The 20,477-nt window shown below is 41.3% G+C and overlaps 1 protein-coding gene across 1 annotated transcript in view; it reads right to left on the bottom strand.

The window, feature by feature from the left end:
- Positions 1–7,331: 7,331 nt before the first annotated feature.
- Positions 7,332–20,477, bottom strand: part of SLC44A5 (solute carrier family 44 member 5) — a 349,369-nt gene continuing 336,223 nt past the window's right edge. The window contains exons 19-22 of the mRNA XM_044005170.1: positions 18,250–18,320; positions 18,062–18,141; positions 12,895–12,979; positions 7,332–7,638 (exon numbers count right to left, since the gene is read on the bottom strand). Coding sequence (XP_043861105.1) covers positions 7,532–7,638; positions 12,895–12,979; positions 18,062–18,141; positions 18,250–18,320 — 343 coding nt within the window. The 3' untranslated portion in view covers positions 7,332–7,531. The remainder of the gene's footprint in view (positions 7,639–12,894; positions 12,980–18,061; positions 18,142–18,249; positions 18,321–20,477) is intronic.

The raw sequence follows: 20,477 nt of genomic DNA, 5'->3' as shown, positions 1-20,477 counted from the left end.
CCAGAATACCTGGACTGGGATGAAAATGTGTGTGGATGAGTGGAGGATTGTATGTGGAAGAAGCTAGAAATGAATGCTGGACTGGGCATTCCATAGATTGGAGTCTGAAATGCCTCCTCCCCCCCCCCCTCCATGTATCTCTCACCAACACAGGCTGATTTACCAAGCATATCCTCAAGGATGGATCCAGATAGGACTGCAGGCAATGGATATGTCTGATTAGCACTGAAAAGCAATTTCCTGAGGAACCACTTGTAAAAGTGAAAGAGCAGGGGGCAGCTAGGTGGCACAGTGGATAGAGCACCGGCCCTGGATTCAGGAGTACCTGAGTTCAAATCCAGCTTTAGACACTTAACACTTACTAGCTGTGTGATCCTGGGCAAGTCACTTAACCCCAATTGCCTCACTAAAAAAAAAAAGTGAAAGAGCATCCATAGTCCATCGGGAAGATGAGTAAGTCACTTCTGTCCTCAAGAAAAGTGGAAGAATGGTGAACAGGCTGCCTTTCAATATATAGGAGTCCGAAGGGACCCCCTCAGAGGGTTGTTTTCCCCCCAAAGTTCAGCAATTCCTAATGTAAGTGCCTGGACTTTTAGGCAGGCTTTTAAATGTTCAGGTACATTCTCTCTCCCTCTACCCCCTCCCACCTCTCCCTTTCCCTCTTTCCCTGTCTCCTCTATCTCCATCTCATGCCATTCTTTTCTTTTTCCTCTATCTCCATCTGTTCTCTCCCTTCTCTATCCCTCTCTCTTCTCCCTGTCCCTTCTCTCCTCATTTCTCCTATCTTTTTCCTCTTTAGATTTCTAGCTTATTATTCTTTTTCCTTTCTCTTTACTCCCCCCCCCATTCTCTCTTTCCCTCTCTTGGTCCCCTCCCTCTCCCTTCTCTTCCTTCCTCTTCTCTCCTTTCTTCCTTTCCATTCCCAATTTTCTCTCCCTCCCTGCTTCATTATTTCTCTCACTCCTCTATCTCTCATACCCTTCTTTCTGTCTTCTTTCTCCCCTTTCTTTCTTCCTTCTGTCATTTCCAAATGGAGATTGTGTAGAACTGTCTGACAGTGTCACCATTCATAACCAATTGCTTACTCTCTGTTTAAATATTAAGTGGTGTACTTGATTGACCGAACCTTAACTGACCATTAATTAACCTTAACATTGGATTTAGGACAGTTCAAACTATGTTTAAACTTCAAATGTTCAAGTGACTTCAGTGTTACTGTTGAAATAGGCCACTAAAATGTTGAATGGACATTCATTGGGTAGATAATACATTTAACTCTTTGAAATATCCTCTTGTAGATTCCATGAAAGTTAGAAGCTTTTTGGTTCCACATAGACCAGGAAGAGGAAATTTAGCCTCGATACATGAGATTCTTGTGATTCAGTCACCACCATTTTGATGATAGTTGAATTTTCTCTTACTTAAAAATCAGTGTAATTTTTCTTTGGAGTAGTGGCCAAATAGTTGTTTCCCATGTGTGAAATGTCCTCTATGTCTATCACGTTTCAGAAACCTACTGGGCACTGGATAGATAGCGTTGGTTGTTGGTCATCAGTGCTGAGAGTTATGACTGAGATTGTGTGCCCATTCTAGGTCATGATCAATACAAAAACAAAACAAAACAAAACCCTTTTGCTCTTAGCAAAATTAATCAACTTTGGGTGGAAAGAAAGCCAAAATGGAGGAGTACGTTTTTCATTATTAAGTTAGGATAGAGTAGTGGATCCACGTGTTTTGAATAATTAAAAAAAAATCCCTTTCTTTTCTTCTACCTTAATTTGGACATGTAAGTATTTCCTTACACAATTATTTTTTCCTCTAGGATATTATACAGTGGGAAAACCATGAAAATTTATCTTTTAAAAATCCATGTGTTCTCCAATATCTAGATGCTTCATCTGTATGTTACAGTCATAATATTTGTGTTTTGAAAGAACATATGTTTTTAACCTGAAAATACAAAAAATTATAGAAAAAGTTAATTTTCTTATCTAAATCTTTATTAGAAGAAAAACAAATAATAGCTTTAAACAATAAATAACAACAAATTTCATTAAATATTAAACATTTTAGTTATCAAAGAATTTTAGATACTATGTTTCTAATATTTCTGCACAGCAGAAGCACACAGATTATAGAGCTCAGACTGTTGTGTGCTCATGTTAATTTATTTTTGGCATGAGATTCCCTAAAATCACATTTAAATAGAAATGTGATTATAGATGAAATTGACAGTAAATTATTATCGATTCCCAAAACCTTCATAAATTACCATGTTGTGACTGACAATTATTTATTTAGGACAAATGTTTTACTGACCCTTCTTGTAACAAGGAATAACAGATGAAATTCACTTCCCTATTGTTAGTAGTACCAGTAAAATTCTTTTAATCTGAATTAGAAATGACATTCCTGGTTATATCAACACAATAAATATTAACAACATAGTACAAGTAAATTGATTATTCTTATCAAAAATTAGAAAATGAAAGGCTGTATAGAAAACACAGTTTTATGACAAGAAATCATTCTTTCAAATGGAGCATGACATTTCCAGGGGGTAAAGTTTCCCTTTAAGATCCTCTAAGTTTTCCTTTCCAATCTCAGTAGTATAATGAGAAACTCAGTATTATGCCTAGTATGTTTTCAGAGTCTTGGTAGTACCACTAGCAAAAAGGAAACAAATGCAAATCCCAGAACAAAACTCCTGACATTCTTAAAAAGGTCTCTTTATTTCAAACAAACAAACAAACAAACAAAACAAAAGGATTGTCTTGGATGTTCTTCCCTTAAGGAGCTCACATTCATGCTTGTCTATTAGGAATAAGGAAAATTGTTGATGCCCCACTACATTCTGGACCATGTGACATTTTCAAATTTGGTGAAATGGCAATTGATTTTCAAGAAATGATAAAAAAAGAAAAAAGACTTTTAAATATAAAACGACCACCAATCATTGCAATTTTTGCATTTTCACAAGCTTTGTAAACTTGCCCATACTCTTCGGGAGCCAGTAAGGCACTTTGTCAGAGAGGAAGAAGTGGCGATTTGTCTGTCTATTAGGAAACATTCTACACTTCTCCAGAGAGAACAATCTGTGGATTGGGGTGGGGGTGGGGTTCATCAGTTTTCTGTTCTGATTCAGTGGGAGAAGGGAGTGGAGAAGGCTTTCGAAAACTTACTTCCTTTTAAGTCTCAGCATTTCCTCTCAAAAAGGTAGGGGGATGTGTGTTGTAGTTTGCATTTTTCTATATCTGGATTAACCATTTACAAGTAACATTTTTAAACCATATAACAGAATGCTTAGCATCTTCACAGTTTGTTTCAAAACATCCACACCACCAGAATGAAAAGATAATTGCAAAGAAACAGAATATTTTAGTATAAAAATGTTCACATTTTCTTAACAATTCCCTTGCGACGTCTAATGGCTTTTCATATTACAATATAAGCTTTGGTATAAAACATGCAAATAAAAGCCAACGAGTGACGCATGTCGCAGATGCTATGCTTCCAGGAAAGTGGGTTTCCCACGTACAGAACAAAGGAGACCAACCTCTCCCAGCACCACGGGGTGATTACTGCTGCACATTTCTTTTGCTTCTTAGTCTTTCCATTTTGCTTGCTCAAAATCATCATCAGAGACTTACTCACGCAAGAGGGTTCTTGTGGAAGCAGCTTTTCTACGTCTTCCACTAGGGGGAGAGTAGCACCAAGCCAATGGCAAAGCATCAGTGAGAGCTGGTTGCCACCTGCTGTACCCTTGTTCCACAGCAGCCCTCCAAATTCCAATTGCTTTTGCTTTTATTTAAAAGAGTAGATTTTGGCAAAGACATACTGTAAACATAGGTATGAGAAAACAGCCCTTTGTTATCAAGGCAACAGAATGTGATGCCACTGGACGTCCCAGGGGCAGGCTCTGCCAACATTTCTTTTGCCTCAATTGCATGGGGAAGTCAAATTTACCCTCTTTTAGACCTAGTCATAAAACAGCAAAGGGCTCATCAGGAGCCTCTGCAGTCACCTTTAAATGATAATTATTTTTTTTAAGTACAGTATCCTGATCTTTCAAGTTTATTATTATTTGGGGGGGCAGGGCAATGAGGGTTAAGTGACTTGCCCAGGATCACACAGCTAGTAAGTGTCAAGTGTCTGAGGCCGGATTTGAACTCAGGTACTCCTGAATCCAGGGCCAGCGCTTTAACCACTGTGCCATCTAGCTGCCCCCCCTTCAGTTTACTTTTAAAACACCCAGAATTGCTAAAAATTCTGTTTTCCGATCATCAATTGCAATAGCATAGTCTTTTTTAAAAAAAAATGATTTGTAAAATTGTAAGTCTTTGAATTCCTTGCCAGTCCTAGGTTGTAAGTATTATTGGCATTCCTTTTTTATTTTTCCACAGTTATTACCTTAATTGCTTCGTTAAGAAAATGGCTTCTAAATTTTCTCCTCAAAGAGGCTCATTTATATTCTGCATGTTTCATTTGTACAAAGAAATGATTAGCAAAGGACAATTTCTTTTTGAATAGAAACGGCTCCAATTCAGTTTAAACTTTCATACTGAGAAATTCTTCTCCAGAGTGCATAGCTTAGTGGCTAAGACATATTTAACCACACCATATTTTTGTTATTTCTATGATTTAAAAAAAAAACATTTTTACTAGCTCTGTTCATACCCTTAGGAAACTTAGCCCTGTGCAATGTGTACCTCTCTCTAGGGTTTCTCTCTTGGTTGAAGACTTCTTCAGTGTCAGTGTAATCAGCAGATGTGCCTTAATCCAAAGCTCCTGGTGCCACCCTCACCCCCCAGCACTGACTATGTCCCAGCCTACAGAGGAACAGCTACTTTGCAGGTCTTCTCTCTGATGCTTTCCTCCCAACTCCGGCTAATGGAGACCATCAGGGATGGCAAAAAGCTCACCGACTTCTCACCTCTTGACCTTGACCCTCTCCTAGCCTCCTGACCCTTCTGACTGCTCATCCTGATCCCTCACAAATGCTTCTAGCTGAACAGAGCCTGTCATCATTCCACTAGACCTCTGATTGAATCACGTTGGCCCCTGGGCTGGAGAATTGGAACTCAAGGGCAAACACCAAACAAGTCTTGTGGAACTGGAAGGGCCCCTTCCACAGTGACTTAGTTGGGACCTCTCATTTTTCTGAGGAGAAGCAGAGTCCTCATCTGTAGGTGAGCCAGGTGGCTTGTGGTACACAGCAGAAGGAAAACAAGCTTGGACCTAGAGCAGAAAGGGACTCTTTCAGGAGGTGACGAGGAGAGGGTAGCTTGTTTGCCCAGTGTCTCATAGGTATCACTCTCCAGAGTCAATGCTCTTTCCTGAACTGCTTCCCCTCTAGTCTTTGAAACTCCAAGAAAAAGGGGAATGAACCAGAGCCTCCCTCACAGCCTCACTCTAGGGAATTACTTTGGATTGGGATGGAGTCTGCTTCTTTCTTAAGGCAGTAAATGAAGGGTGCTTCAGAAAGGGAAGCACTGTCTTCAGCCGTAGCACCTTGAAGCCAGACTTCCTGTGGTGACCGGGAGCAGGGTTGGAATTAGTCAAGGCAGCCCGAACTTTGCCTTAGGCTGCTCAATTCAGAGAATTCGGATGGTGCTTGCAACTCTTTGGCAATATAGAAACAACTGAATTTAGCACCTGTTGGCAAGAATGGAGGCTGAGGCCCAGGTAAGTTCCTCCTTGGCCTGGTGGGCTTCACTCGCTGATTTCCTCTGGGCACAGTAGCCTGGTTCCACCTCAGTCCCCACTGCGCTCTCCTGCAAGGGGATTGAGGGTGTGAGCCACTCTCTTCAAATGCACAAATGTCTAGTGATGGTCCTGTCCTTGCTCTGCACTGTGACAGACCCTTAATGTCACCAAATCATAGCTCTTCCCTGCAGTCATTCAACGCTGCGGTGCTTGGGGATACCAGGCAGTCAAGATGGTCTTTGAGGAAAGGGTAGAGGTGTAATTTAGAAGCCCATAAAGGAAGCACTTGGACTTGGGAAAATGGGGAGGGCCCTGAAGCTCAGGTCAGCCAAGATTCTAGCTTGCGCCACCCACTTTTCAGGATCAATTTTACTTTATTATTATTTAAATTCATGTGTAAGTCAACAGAGATACTTTTGTTTTTGGAAGTTCTTCTCTTTGTGGAAGTAGGCCTGGGCACAAATTAGGAACCACACGTTTTGTGTTTGGCCAACGCACATAACGTCCAGATGAACGTGGTATAACAGCCAAGAGGCTGCTAACTGGATGCATCTTGCTGCACCCTGTGTTGGCACTGGTGGCCACACGACAACCTCTCACTTTCAGAAAATGAACAAGGGACTAGCCAGGTATGACTATGGGATGCCACCCACTAGCTGTCACGTCAACAGGGAGAAGGATGGAAGTAACTATTCTCCCAGGCCCTGCGAGGGAGAGGCGGCTTCATTTTGGGAAGTCTCCCACGGCCGGTAACAAAGAAGGAGAAGGGAGTTAACACAGGGCCAGAAGCATGCTTCCAGTGGGAGAGGAAAGACACATCTTCCCTAAATGTGAGCTTGCTTGGGAAAGAAGGGGAAAAGTTGGTTTGGACTTCAACATAATGTGGAGCTAAGGCACAGACGTTGCCCAAGTGAAGAAAGACAGAAGTGTGAACGAGAAGACATCTTAGTCTTCTGAAGCCCTTCTGCGGTCGTCTTCTCCCAGGTGGAAATAGGGAGTCTGTGTTGGACACAGAGGGGACGTTTTTAAGGACTATGAGATATGCACAGAAATATCGGCTTCCCCTACAAAGAATGACACTAGAATCGTCCTCATGCCCAAGGTCACCATAAGCAGAACTTTGCTGCCTTAGGATGGGGTTTGAAGGACGTTGCTCTGTAAACGGTTCTCGGTAACCATTGCAGTGAGACCTGTGTCCCATTGGACATCGACAAGGTTTTGGCAAGCTTGAATATCTTGCTGAAATGGACTTCCTAGGGAATCATGAACACAATTCCATCACAATTTAAAGAGGACGGTTGGCCAGCTTGGGGGGGGGGGGCGGTAATAACGTGGCCTCTGGGCCGTGTTTGCACATTTTGTACCTTATGCTGGTTAACTTGAAGTTGATTTTTTATGGCTAATTGGTTCTACATTTGTAGTGCTTTCAGAAATTGCCTGAATATCCTTTGCAAATATATACTTATTAAAATGGAGGGGAGAGAGAGAGAGAGAGAGAGAGAGAGAGAGAGGGAGAGAGAGAGAGAGATTGTTAAAGGTGCACTAAGGGGAAACAGCCAACTGAGTTAGAAAAGTTATTAAAACTTGAAGCTAGAGATATTTTTTTATTTTTAAAAATGCTTGGCGTTTACCCCTTGGTCCCCAGGATGGGCAGCAGCCTCAAAGGAAGCCACTTCTTTCTATAGTGGCTGCTGTCGCCAGGTTCCTGTCTCCTCGGCAGAAGAGCCAGGCACTCTGCCTGTTGTTCCAAAGCATCATTTCTCAGTCTGGGCTGGTGCACTGGCTCCAGGTCTCCTTGGGAGTGGGTAGCCCTGTGAGTGAGCTCTTAGGCCTCCTTTACCTTGGCTTGCTTCTTGCCCAGAATCTGGAGCAGCTTAGGGGACATGTAGTAAGGTCTTTCTAAGCTTCCGTCATTTCTCTCCAGATCCTCACCTGGATGGGCAGCAAACAGCAGCAGGAAACCATGAGGATGTTTTTTAAACCCAGGAATAAAACAGGGAAAAATGAAGAGAAACCCATGTTAAAGACAGGATGATTTCAGTCAAAGTTAGGGCTACTTGGACATATTTCTGAAGTCCTCCCCTTCTCCCCGACAGTGTTTGGGCTTCTAGGGGTGGGGGGGGGGAGGGTTGCAAGACTTCACCTAGGGAAGCCAGGTGGTGCAGTGAATAAAGCACCAGCCCTGGATTCAGGAGGACCTGAATTCAAATCCAGCCTCAGACACTTGTCACTTACTAGCTGCGTGACCCTGGGCAAGTCACTTAACCCTCATTGCCCTGCAAAAAGATCCCAAACAAACAAACAAACAAACCAAAAAACAACCAAAGACTTTACCTAGCTTGGTAGTTCAGTGGATAGAACTCCAGGCCTGAAGTCAGGAAAACCAGTGTTCAAACCTGGCTTCAGACACTCACTAGCTGTGTGACCCTGGACAAATCATTTAACTTCTGTCTGTCTAATATTCCTCAGCTGTAAGGTGGCAGTAATAATAGCCCTTACCTCCCAAGGCTGTGGGGATCCAGTGAGACCATATCTGCAAAGCACTTAGCATAGTGCCTGGCACATAGGAATCACCACAGTCGCGTTGGCTAAAGTTATTAACTATAGTAATGCTTTTTAAAAAAAAAAAACTGCACCTGTGACTTCACTGGCATAAGAAACTCCCAGTGAAGAAATTCTCTCCCTGAATTCAAAAGGGCAACTTCTCTGCAGCTTCTTATAATCAAGTGTTAATGGGGCAGCAAAAAGTCAAGTGATTTGTCCGGGGTCAGTATGTGTCCGAGGCAGGATTTGAACCCAGGTGTCCCTGACTCCAGTAGCTGGCCCTCTATCCACTATGCCAAGCTGCCTTTCAAGGATTATTAGTTACTATTATAGCAATTAGAATAGCTATTCAAAAATTATTTGAATATTTAAATATGATAATGATTAGAATAGATATTCAAACTACATTTTTGAGTCTGTAAATGACCTTCATCTAATGCAAAGAACGCAATCTGAGTGTATTCTTTCTTGCCTGTCATCCAGTTGGTTTCACTTTCTTTCCTTAGCATACTGCTAGCCAAACTGGGCTTTGCCTGATTAGGCATTCATCTCCAGTGGCTGGCCCATCCTTAGCTTCCTCTCAGCCTCTGAATTATCAGAGCTGACTTCCCTGGTGGGAAGTCATTGGACTAATATTATTAATTAAATTATTGGACTAATAGCTTGAAGGGTGTGAAGAAATGTCTTAAAACATGTGGCATTTTTGACAATGCCCATAATTTTTGGGGGCAGCAAAAGAAACAAAAATAAGACAGTCTCGTGCAATCAGGATTTGGCTGGGAAGACAGTCTACAAGCATTCGTTTCCAAGTACAATGTTGTCTGTAGGAACAGCTGGTATAGGGAAGAGAGATCCAGGCTAGTCTACCTTGTTCTTTATTCTCCAAGACAAGAATCTCTAAAAGAAAACCCTTGTGATTCTGCACAAAGTAGATTAAAGCTGGAGTTTCGTGTGGTGCCCCGTGGAATTGGCATTTTGTGAAGAACAATGGCAGGAGGAAGAGGAGGTCAGGGCGTGGGAAGGAGGGGCAATTCTCACTGCCCAAGCCCGCAGAGTGCCAGAGAGGGCTCCAGAGGGGGAAGTCTTGCAACACTGGCTGTTACGCTTTGGAGAGAAGCCACGCTGACAAGCTGGGCCTGGGATGAGCCAAAGGCATCCGGAGGTTCTGCCTCTCTGTGGCTGACTCAGACTAGGTGGGAGGAGTTGGCTTTGGCCACAGCTTAGGTGTCCTGCCTCTGGTCCCCCTGGTTCTCTCTGCCTCTGACCATACGCTTAACCAGCTTCTTTGCCCATTAACAGGCATGGCCCCGGAGGGCCAGGTGTTAAGCTTTTGTCTGTCTTTGTATCCCCAGAGATTAGGCCAATGCCTGGCACAAAATGAGCACTTATCAAGTGACTGGCTTTCCTTGGCTACAACTAGACTCCCCTAATAAGCAAATGCTACTATGCTGACTGTAAACTGAGGCAAAATGAACAGAATAAGCAAGTCCAAGTCTGGATATAAAGCTTTTCAAAGGAAGAATCGGCATCTAAACCCAGGACTTCTAAATTCATGGCTTTGGGACTCCCAGTTTCATGGACAGATGTATATAATGGAGAAGAAAGGTTAAGACATTTCTTTAAATATTAATTCTTTCCATGTCAATGACTCAACTCTATTCCTCTCTCCATCCAGCATGGGCTGAGCTCAGGAATCCCTCAGAAGCAGTAAGTTCCAAAGAAGAAAAGATGAGTCCTTGAGTCACTTTCTAATATGTGAAGGAAAGGAAAACGGGAAGCTATACACAACTGAATGCAGAATTTCATAGAATAGCAAGGAGAGATAAGAAGGTTTTCTTTAATGATAAATGCAAAGAAATAGAAGAAAATAACAGAATGGGGAAAACAAGAGGTCTCTTCAGGATAATTAGAGATATCAGGGGAATGTTTCCTGCAAAAATGGGCATGATAAGAGACAAAAACATAGGAATTTAACAGAAGCAGTGATTAAGTAGAGGTGGCAAGAATACACAAAAGAACTATACAAGAAAGATCTTAACACCACCAATAACCGTCATGGTGTGGCTACTGATCTAGAGTCAAGTGGGTCTTAGGAAGCATAGTTTACAATAAGGTTAGTAGAGGTGATGGAACTAAAGCTGAGCTATTTAAAATTCAAAAATATGATGCTATTAAAATGCAATGCTCAACATACCAGCAAATTTGGAAAACTAAACAGTGGCCACTGGATTGGAAAAGATCAGTTTATGTCCCAATCCTGAAGAAGGGCAATGCCAAGGAATGTTCAAATTATGGAACAATTGCAGTCATTTCCCACACCAGTAAGGTTATACTCAAGATTCTGCAAGCTAGGTTTCAGCAATATGTGAATCAATAATTATCAGAAGAACAGGCTGGTTTTTAAAGAGGAAGAGAAACTAGAAACCAAATTGCCAACATTCACTGCATTATGGGGAAAACAAGTGAGTTTCAGAAAAACATCTACTACTGCTTCATTGACTATACTAAAGCCTTTGACTGTGTGGATGACAACAAAATGAGGCAAGCCTTCAAGGAAACGGAAGTAAAAGATTATCTTATTTTGCTCTTGAGGAGCCTGCATGTGAGCCAAGAAGCAACAGTTAGAACTAAACATAGAACAACTGATTGGTTTAAGATTGGGAAAGGAGTGCTTGACAAGGCTGTATATTGTCACCTCATATCTTTAACTTATATGCAGAGAGTGTCGTGTGAAATGCCAGGCTGGAGAAATCAAAGCTGGAATTAAGGATACCGGGAGAAATATCAACAATCTCAGATATGCAGGCAATACCACTCTGATAGAAGAAAGTGAAGAGGAATTAAGAAGCCTCTTGAGGGTAAAAGAGGAGAGTGTAAGAGCTGGCTTGAAGCTTCACATTAAAAAAAACCTAAGATCTTGGCAACTGGTCTCATCACTTCCTGGCAAATAGGAGAAAAATGTAAGCAAGATCAGATTTATATTTGGGGGCCCAAAGGTCACTGCAGATAGCAACTCCAGCCATGAAATTAAAAGCTCCAGCAAATCTGGACCTCATACTAAAAAACAGAGACAATACCTTTCTGACAAAGGTCTATATAGTCAAAGCTGTGGTCGTTTGGTAGCAATGTGTGGCTGTGAGAGCTGAATTATAAGGAAAGCTGAGTACTGTATAATTGATGCCTTCAAATTGTGTGCTACAGAAGACTTTTGGGAGCTCCTTAAACAGTAAGGTGATTGAATTAGTCAATACTTAAAGAAATTAATTCAGGATGTTCACTGGAAGGTAAAAAGTGAAGCTGAAAGTTAAATACTTTGGCCACATAATGAGAAGATAGGACTCATCGGAAAAGACCCTGATATTGGGAAAGATTGAAGGTGAATAGAAAAGGGGGCGTCAGAAGATAAAATGGATGGACAATATCATGGAGACAATGAACATGGACTTGGACAGACTTTGAGAGATAGTAGGGGATAGAAGGGCTAGGCATGCTATATATGGTCCATGGGGTCATAAAGAATCAGACACAACTGAGCAACAACAACTGATATGTTACTATTATGTCAGCCCTGTCAAACCATATATTTCTTTTGAAACTTAGGAAAGAACAGGTTAAATTATCTGTGGAGTCAGTTGGGTTGATCAAATCATAAAATTGTGTCTCAAAGAATTATTTTTCTTTTGCCAAATTGCATAATCCTTCCTAGTTCTGCTGACTAGCTTTTAATAAAGAGAGCCAAGCACAAGTTTCTTGAGGCTCTTGAGTTCTGAGGCTCAAATTGAACACCTTTATTCAGTTTGTGATTCTGATACACTTTGAAAAAGGAGAGAATGGCCTGGTGGATAGAGAGTTGATCTCAGAGTTAGGAAGACCTGACTTCCAATCCAGAGCCCCATGACTGGCTATGTGAACTTATTAATTCACTTAACCTTTTAGGTCCTTAGGTAATGCTCTAAGACTTTAAATTGCAACCAGGTGGTGGTGATCTGCATTGGCAGAGGGAGTTTCCACAACAAGGAATTCCCTAAGCCGATGAAATCACAAATTTATTGCATATCATCTATCCCTATGAAAAAGAAATGTAGGTGTCTGAGATGCCCTCCCCATTGTTTTTAAGTTAGTGACTAACCTGGAAAAGATTATAGCACTTCCAGATTGACCAGTGGCAGCATGGTAGTAGAGACAACTTCAATTCCCTACAAATCCTTTTTGTTGGATAGAGCTTTACAAGAGAGGATCTGGACCCATGTGACTTTGGAACCAGCGAGAACCTGACATTAGCAAAGACTTCCCAAAAGAAAATCTGTCCTGAAAGCAAGACAGGCAAGTCCTTCCATCCACTGCTGAGCAGGGCTGATGGCCAAAGTCATCCATTAGCATAAATTGTTAAAATTACAAAGGAGCAGCTGAATTTGTCCAAACCTAGGGAACCCAAGAGGCATGGCAGCGCTTTGCTATGTGCCCTTGTTGCTGAGACTTGCTAAGCAATTTCCCACTCTAGCCAAAACGTAATTTTGATCTTGCACTCAGGTCATGGCAAAGCTCCCCAGCCAAGACTTGGCTAGCCATATTCTTGCCATCATTCAATGGCTCCCCAGCTGCAGCCCAATGTGAACCCCAAACAGCCATGTGCTATATACTTACAGAAGCAGAGGAAAAGGGTATCAACACACATTGCGAAGACACTGAAGAACCCATGAGCAATGAGGTAAGATCCGAAGACTATCAACTGGAAGCAGATAGAACAGAAGGGGAAAATGTATCATTGAGATTGTTCCCAGGAGCAAATCTTTTTTTTTGGGGGGGGGCGGCAGTGGGGGTTAAGTGACTTGCCCAGGGTCACACAGCTAGTAAGTTTCAAGTGTTTGAGGCTGGATTTGAATTTAGGTCCTCCTGAATCCAAGGCCAGTGCTTTATCCACTGCGCCACCTACCTGCCCCTCCCAGGAGCAAATCTGAAAGGTTTAATATATTGTGCTTGGACTCAGTCGATCAATGCTTTTCCTTCCTTCATTCATTCATTGAAGGCTCAGATTTGGCATCTACATAAGGTTCCTCCATATAACCATGTGTGTGTATGTTTGTGTGTGTATGTATGTAATATGTATTTTATATACTTAAATAGACATTGTTTACCTCAATCCTAATAGAATGGAAGCCCTTTGAGGACAGAACCTATTTCATTTTTGTCTCTGTGTGCCCAGCACCTCAGTCAATGAATAGCACACAGGAGGCATTTCATCCATCCATCCATCCATCCATCCATCCATCCATCCATCCATTCAGCATATGATGCTTTGATGTGATTGGGATCCCAAAGACTTAGTTACTCCTTACTTGTAACATATAGGGACTAAAAGACTCAGTGATGAGTTTTCTGTCTTATTTAGTCCCAACCTTCTCTGGAAATTCCATTTCCTGAAGAAGGCAGCTCATTTTTACGTCTATTCCCATTTTTTCTCCTGGACTTTCAGACTTCAGATACTATCCATCCACACATATTTGAGCCCAGGTTTTGGGAAGCTCACTCACATATCACTGGTCTCAATCATCTCTGCTTCTTGTTTCAGTATCTTTTTCTCCAGTTCCCCTCTGAATTCAGGTACTAAGTCAGGAATAAGATCAGAATATCCAGAATCAGAGATGTAGGACCTTAGAGGTCATCTGGTCCAGGCCACTTCCTTTTATAGAGGAGAAAACTGCAGCCTGTGGTAAGTGACTTGTCCAAGGTCATTTATGCAGTAATTAGCAGAATTGGCATTTGAACTCAGATGCTGACTCTAAATCCAGTGGTCTTTTCACTGTACCACACCGCCTTCTAGGGGGAGAATAGTAACACTATTGATTGTTGGAAAAGAAGAGAGGAGCAACTAAAGGCCCTTTTATTAGTTTTGCATTAGATTAACAGTGCAGGAAAGGAATATGCCAAAGAAGGGGCATCTCCTGCTGGGCATGTGGTTGACTTTGCAATTACTGATGGGGGAAAGGGATTCTTTCTGATGTGTGCCTGTGTTAGAAATGATGATCTATCAATAGTACTTTAAAATGTTACATAAAAAACGTCAAGCCAAATCTACAGCGTTGCAAGGACACCCTGGGTATCTGAACATGGGACTCAGCTTTGAACATTTGAATAAGATTTTGCACAGGCTTTGGATGCCAGACAACAGGAGCCTGGTGACTGTGCATGTGCCCTGGCTTTGGAAGTGTGGGGAATAGGAAGTTAGCATGTATGTGTGTATATCTGTAAAAACCCATTACATGTTCATAGAGTATCTCATTTCATCCTCATAACAAACTGAAGGAGGTGCTATTCTTCTTATTATTATCCCCATTATTCAGATGAGTCTGAGAGAGGTTAAATAACATGCCCAGCATCCCACAGCTAGTAAGAATCTAAAGCAGGATTTGAACTCAATTCTTCCTGACTCCAAGTCTAGCACTTTATACGTTGTGGTGCCATCAACCTGCCTGGAAGCCATGTTCCTTCAAAGTCAAGGTCGGCAGAGTATCAGATCCAACCCTAGTGAACTCAGCATGTGCACTATTGTACACACGTTACCAATGCAGAATTGTATAATGGATTTGGAGTTACAGGACCAGGGTTCAAGTCCTGCCACAGCCACTTACTGCCCACATGATCTTGGACAAATCACGAAGTATCTTTATGCCTCTGTTTTCTCACCTGTTAAATGAAGGAACTGGAATAGATAACTTCCAATGCAATAGATCTTGTCCATGAAGTGAAAAAAATCAGAGAAACTAGTCATTTCAATAAATGAATGAATCCATTAACTCATTACAAGAGTGAATGAGAAAAAACCAAAAATCTTAAACAGAGCCAGCCTGGAGCTGTGACCATAACAGTGTGTGCTACAAGGTCTATCAGGTATGTTAGGAAATGTTGGTCACTATATTAATGCAAATGGAAGAGAATTTGTAATTACTTTAGTTGATTTTTATGTATGTAGCATGAATCATATACTTAAGTGTTGAATTCTTAAAAATCAACCAAAAATGTCTATTATATAGTCACATCAACCTCCAAACACTTCAGGCCTTGACCATGGAAAGGAAGGAATGAAGTGACTGTTACTGAAAGGAAACTCCATGTGTGCGAGTCTTTGTACTTATTTGGGATGCCATGTGCCTCAAAAAACCATAAGCTAAAGGGGTGTCCTTAAAATGGGGAAAGACTGAACAAGTTATGGTCTAGAAAGGTGATAGAATCTTAGTGTGCTCTAAGAAAGGATGAAATGAGTAGTTTCAGAGAGAACTGGAAAGATTTATATGAAGTGATGCCAAGTGAAGGGAACAGACCAGAAGAACAATTTACACAACAACAACAATCTTTCAAAGACAAACAACTTTGGGGGCAGCTAGATGGCACAGTGGATAAAGCAACCGGCCCTGGAGTCAGGAGGACCTGAGTTCAAATACAGCATCAGACACTTGACGCTTACTATCTGTGTGACCCTGAGCAAGTCACTTAACCCCCATTGCCCCACAAAAAAGACAAATAACTTTGAATGATGCCAAGAAGTGTCATCAAAACAATGACCAACCACTATTCCAGAGGACCGAAGAGTAAGCATGTTACCTACCTTCTGACAAAAAGATAATAGATTCAGGATGTAGATTAAAACTTTTTTTGACATGGTGAATGTGGAAATTTGTTTTGCTTGACTATATGCATATTTGTTATAAGGAATTCAGGATTTTTTTTAATGGAAGATAAAACAGAAAAAGAAAAAATATATATTTTTGTTAGCTGAAAAAAATATAACAAATCAAATAACTTCAATGTGCCTTCCTCATGACAAAGAATACTATTCTCCGAGCAAAAATGGGGCTGAAAGTATCTTGCTTAAGGTCTCTCTCAAACAAAAAGAGTGAAGGGTCATGTTCTAAGTTTCAGCCCAAGAAAAGAACCTCAATATGATTTTATCTTCAAAACATTTAAGGACAATAAGAAAAGATGATAACCCAAAGCACCATTTATGGGTACAGGGTAGGAACAGGATTGCCCTCTCCAGCCCCTCAGTCATGATCCTACAGTGGTGATTATTTGTCTGGTACTCCCAGAAACTCCATTGAGTATGAATGTGCCCATGGGAAATGTTTCAGTGACTGAGGCTGTCTGACAACATTCATTGCCTGGTTTAGAGGCTACTCTTCATGCCTTCAAAAGGAGGAATTTTAATACCTGTCTCCAAGATAACTTGGTTATTTGGGGTAGTTGGAGAGATAGACTCTTATAATTGATTTTACCCTGTTAGAGAGCATAAGTGAGAGCCCGGAAGAATGGATTTCTGTTCTGGGGGAAACCACTGTCATGTTGATATTTTGGGGGAGAGATACCTTCCAAAGTCCCAGAGGATGGTTCACATCTCTGAAGTTATATCATTAGGTTTACTGGGGACAAAGGACACAATGTGTGGTAGAATGAAAAGAACCCTGGGCTTTGGCTCCTTGACCTAGAGCCAGAAGGGACCTCAGAAGCTATCTAGTTCAAGCTCATCATTTTATAAAGGAGGAAACTGAGACCCAAAAGGTTACATGCTCTCATCAAGGTCATAAGCAGCAAGCATCAGAGGGAAGATTTGAACCTAAGTTCTTGGACTCCAGAACCTATTCTCTGTCCATTGTACCTCACTGTCTCCTTTAGGGATAGAGCCTAAGTTTACTTTCTTCTCTGCCTCTTACTAACTGTGAAACCTTGGACAAGTGACTATACTTCTCCTGGCCTTCTTATATGTAACCCTAAACCCAAACACCCAGCTACTAGTGATCCAAGGTTACCTTGGTTTTTATTTGTATATCTCTTGTATATACATGTATGTACACACATATATACCTGTGTATCCATAGCTCTCTCTTTCTCTACACACACATATGCACACACACACAAGCACACACACATCCCAATACTTAGAAGTAGAAGGGACCTTAGGGACCACTGAGTCCAGCCCTCTCTCCCCAGTTAGAATGTAAAATCAATGAGGGAATATTTGGCAAAATATTGTCTTTACATTACCAGCATTTTTCACTGTTTGGTGCATAGTAGATGCTCAATAAGTATTTGATTGATTGATCAATAACAGGGTTAGACTACAGGGCCTTGAAGGTCCCTTTCAATTTTAGACCACAAACCTTGTGATCTCCTGATTATTGCCTCTACCACCATCCCCATACCCAACACACAATATGTACTAAGGCTATAGTAACAACGAAAGAGGATCCAATTCTTTTTCTGGGCTGCCAATTAGCAGTTATCAGTCATGATTCCTTACCCATCCTCTGCTCTAAACCTAACTTAACAAGGGGAAGGACATTAGCTTTGAAGCCAATCCTCAACCCTCAATTACTAGCCTACTGTGGGTTCCATGCCTCAGACAGTCTTAAAGCAACAATTCTTGACATGTGATGCTTCTATAACCTCATTGATTTTACCCTCATGGAAATGTCTAGGGAACCTAGGGTCACAGATTCAAAGCTGGAAGGAAGCTCAGTGGTGATCTAGTCCCAGGTTCTTGTTTTATCATCCTATAATCAATCAAAAGAGTGTGGATCAAGAGATGGACAGCATCTTAAAGGTCTCCTGTCCCAAGACCCTCATATGGCAGGAGCAAACTGAAGCCCAGAAGGTGAAGTGACATACTTACTCAAGGCAATACAGAGAGAAAGACTTAAGTGACCCAACATGGGCTCAGAAGCCAGTTCTTTTGGTGCCAAGCCCTTCCCCAAGCCCCACTCTCTCCCCTCTTCTAAAAAGGTCCATAGTGTTCAAGAAGGACGCAGCCCTTCCTTACCAGCAGAGGCACCCAGTAATAATTCAGGGTTGGTGCTTGAAGTGGGAGTTTTTTCGTGAAGAAGAAAAAGCCTAGGACACCTATTAAAACAGGAAGAAGGCCATTATTCATTTGTATGGGGATATTGGTTTTTATAGCAAGATTGCTTCACAAAGACTTCCCCCTCCCTTTATCTGTAGATTACTTACCTATGCCAATAGAAATAAGCAGCTTCCCCATCCATAACATGAATTCTGTCACTTTGTCCAACACAGCAACTCTGCATGACAGAGAAGTTAGAAAATCATCCTCAAAACCCCCATTCCTTGTTCAAGGTATATTCTGTAGGCAGGGTCTTTGGGATTCATGGAGGGCAGGAGAAGGAATCATTCAGGAATTTGACTAAATGCATCTTGCCTAATATTTTGTCTGACAAAAGATGCATGTCCAGGGTGTGTCCTGGGTTCATCTCATCAGAGACCAAGTTGAATAATTTTAATGCATTAAACAGAATGTGGTCTTGCAGGGCCATTAAGGAATGCTCTTGGTGCCTTGTTGTTTTCCCAGCAACAATTCTGCTACTAGGGCTACAGTGGAACTTGAAGATGGTTTTATGGCTATAATGGTCTTTCTCTTTGGCTCATCCTGGCATTACCAGTCTCCTGTCCATTGTTTTTCCTTCCTTAATCACCAACTGCAGTCATTTACTATCTGATGAAAGTGACTTGGTACAGCTAGCACATGAGGGCAGCCAAGGCAGTAACAAATGGGGAAAACAAAACAAATGGACATGAATACAAAGGGAGTGAGCAAGACACACAGTACTAAGGCAAGAGCTGACATTAAATGCAAAGAAAAGCTGAATATTCAAATCTGCTCCCTGCTGTGGCTATTTGTACATTGGTGCTTAAAATGCTTTTATTCAACTCTGTTCAAGGCCCCATTGTATTCGCTATAGAGACGGGTCTACCCTGTGTCATTGTCCATCAGCATTCCTCATCCAATCAAATCTAACCTGGCCTGAGGCCTTCCTTTATCAATTATTTTGTTTTAACGTTAAAAATAAATTCTTATTTATACTCCCTAGCTCTTATACCTCCATAGTATACCATGTATCCCTGCCCTCCCAGAGAACTATCTCATATGACAAATGGTATTTTTAGAGGAGAAAAAATCTAAAAGCATGTGCCCTGTCTGACCCCTGTGTACCTTCCTGCTCCACAAAAGGGTAGGTTGGAGGTATCTCTTCACTGGACTCTTACTTGATCTACACTAACTCTTAATTTTTTGATCCAATGTTATTTCTGGGTGCATTGTTGTAGTCGTTATGTATGTTGTTTACTTGGTTCTCTGGACTTTGCTCTGCATCAGTTCATGTAGCTCTTTCTAGGTTTCTCTATTTATCACACACATCATTTCTTGTCAAACAGTAATATGTCATTACATTCATGTCCCACAACTTATTTATACATACTATAATTCATGAGCATCTATTTTTAAAAATTAATTAATTATTTTTTTCCCAGAGCAATGAGGGTTAAGTGACTTGCCCAAGGTCACACAGCTAGTGTCAAGTGTCTCAGGTCAGATTTGAACTCAGGTCCTCCTGAATCCAGGGCCAGTGCTTTATCCACTGCGCCACCTAGCTGCTCCAATGAGTATCTATTTTGTACCTAATTTTTAGCCATCACAAAAAGTGTTGTTCTAAATATTTTGGAGTATATGGGAACTTTTTCCCTTTTCAAAAGTTTCCTTGGGGTATAAGCCCAGTGAGGGAGTCTGTGGTTCACAGATTATGGATATTTTGGTCATATTATTTGCATAATTCCAAATTGCTTTCCAAAATAACTATGCCACTTTACAGTCCCATCAAAAATGTTTTCATACACCTATCTTTCCACAAGCGCTCCAACAATGGTAGTTGCCATGTTGTTGTCATTTTTGCCAATTTGCAAACCTCACATCACTCTATAAAGGCTAATGGTTATTGTGTAAGTACCCACAGGATACATAGAAAGTAAACACAATGGAATATGGAGAAAAGGAATTATCACTTGGGGGATCAGGAAAGCATTGTTGGAGATGGAAGTCAAGGTCAGACATTCTCTGCAAAACTGAGCTTGTAATCTATACACACATGTCTGTGTATATGTGGATATAAAAAAGACAATTGGATAAATCATATTGGAAGAGGCAGGAGAACAGAGTAAAGCAGGTCATTTTGATCATCCAAATGTTTAGGGTTACAAGAGGCAGAGCAGATTTAGAGTGAGAGAGAATCCCAGAAGCCATTTATCAGCTCTCTCATTGCACATATGAGAAATTGAACACAGAGAGATGGCTTTTCAAAGGTCATGCAGTGAGTAAGTGGAAAGGCTGATATGTCATTCATCTTTCCTTCTTGAAGAGAATCAATGACATCAGGAGGCTGATGTCT

This window comes from Dromiciops gliroides, chromosome 4 (genome assembly GCF_019393635.1).
Source record: "Dromiciops gliroides isolate mDroGli1 chromosome 4, mDroGli1.pri, whole genome shotgun sequence".
In the NCBI taxonomy this organism is placed as follows: domain Eukaryota; kingdom Metazoa; phylum Chordata; class Mammalia; order Microbiotheria; family Microbiotheriidae; genus Dromiciops; species Dromiciops gliroides.
Note: the sequence above shows the minus strand (reverse complement) of the source record. Positions and strands in the feature narration are given on the sequence as shown.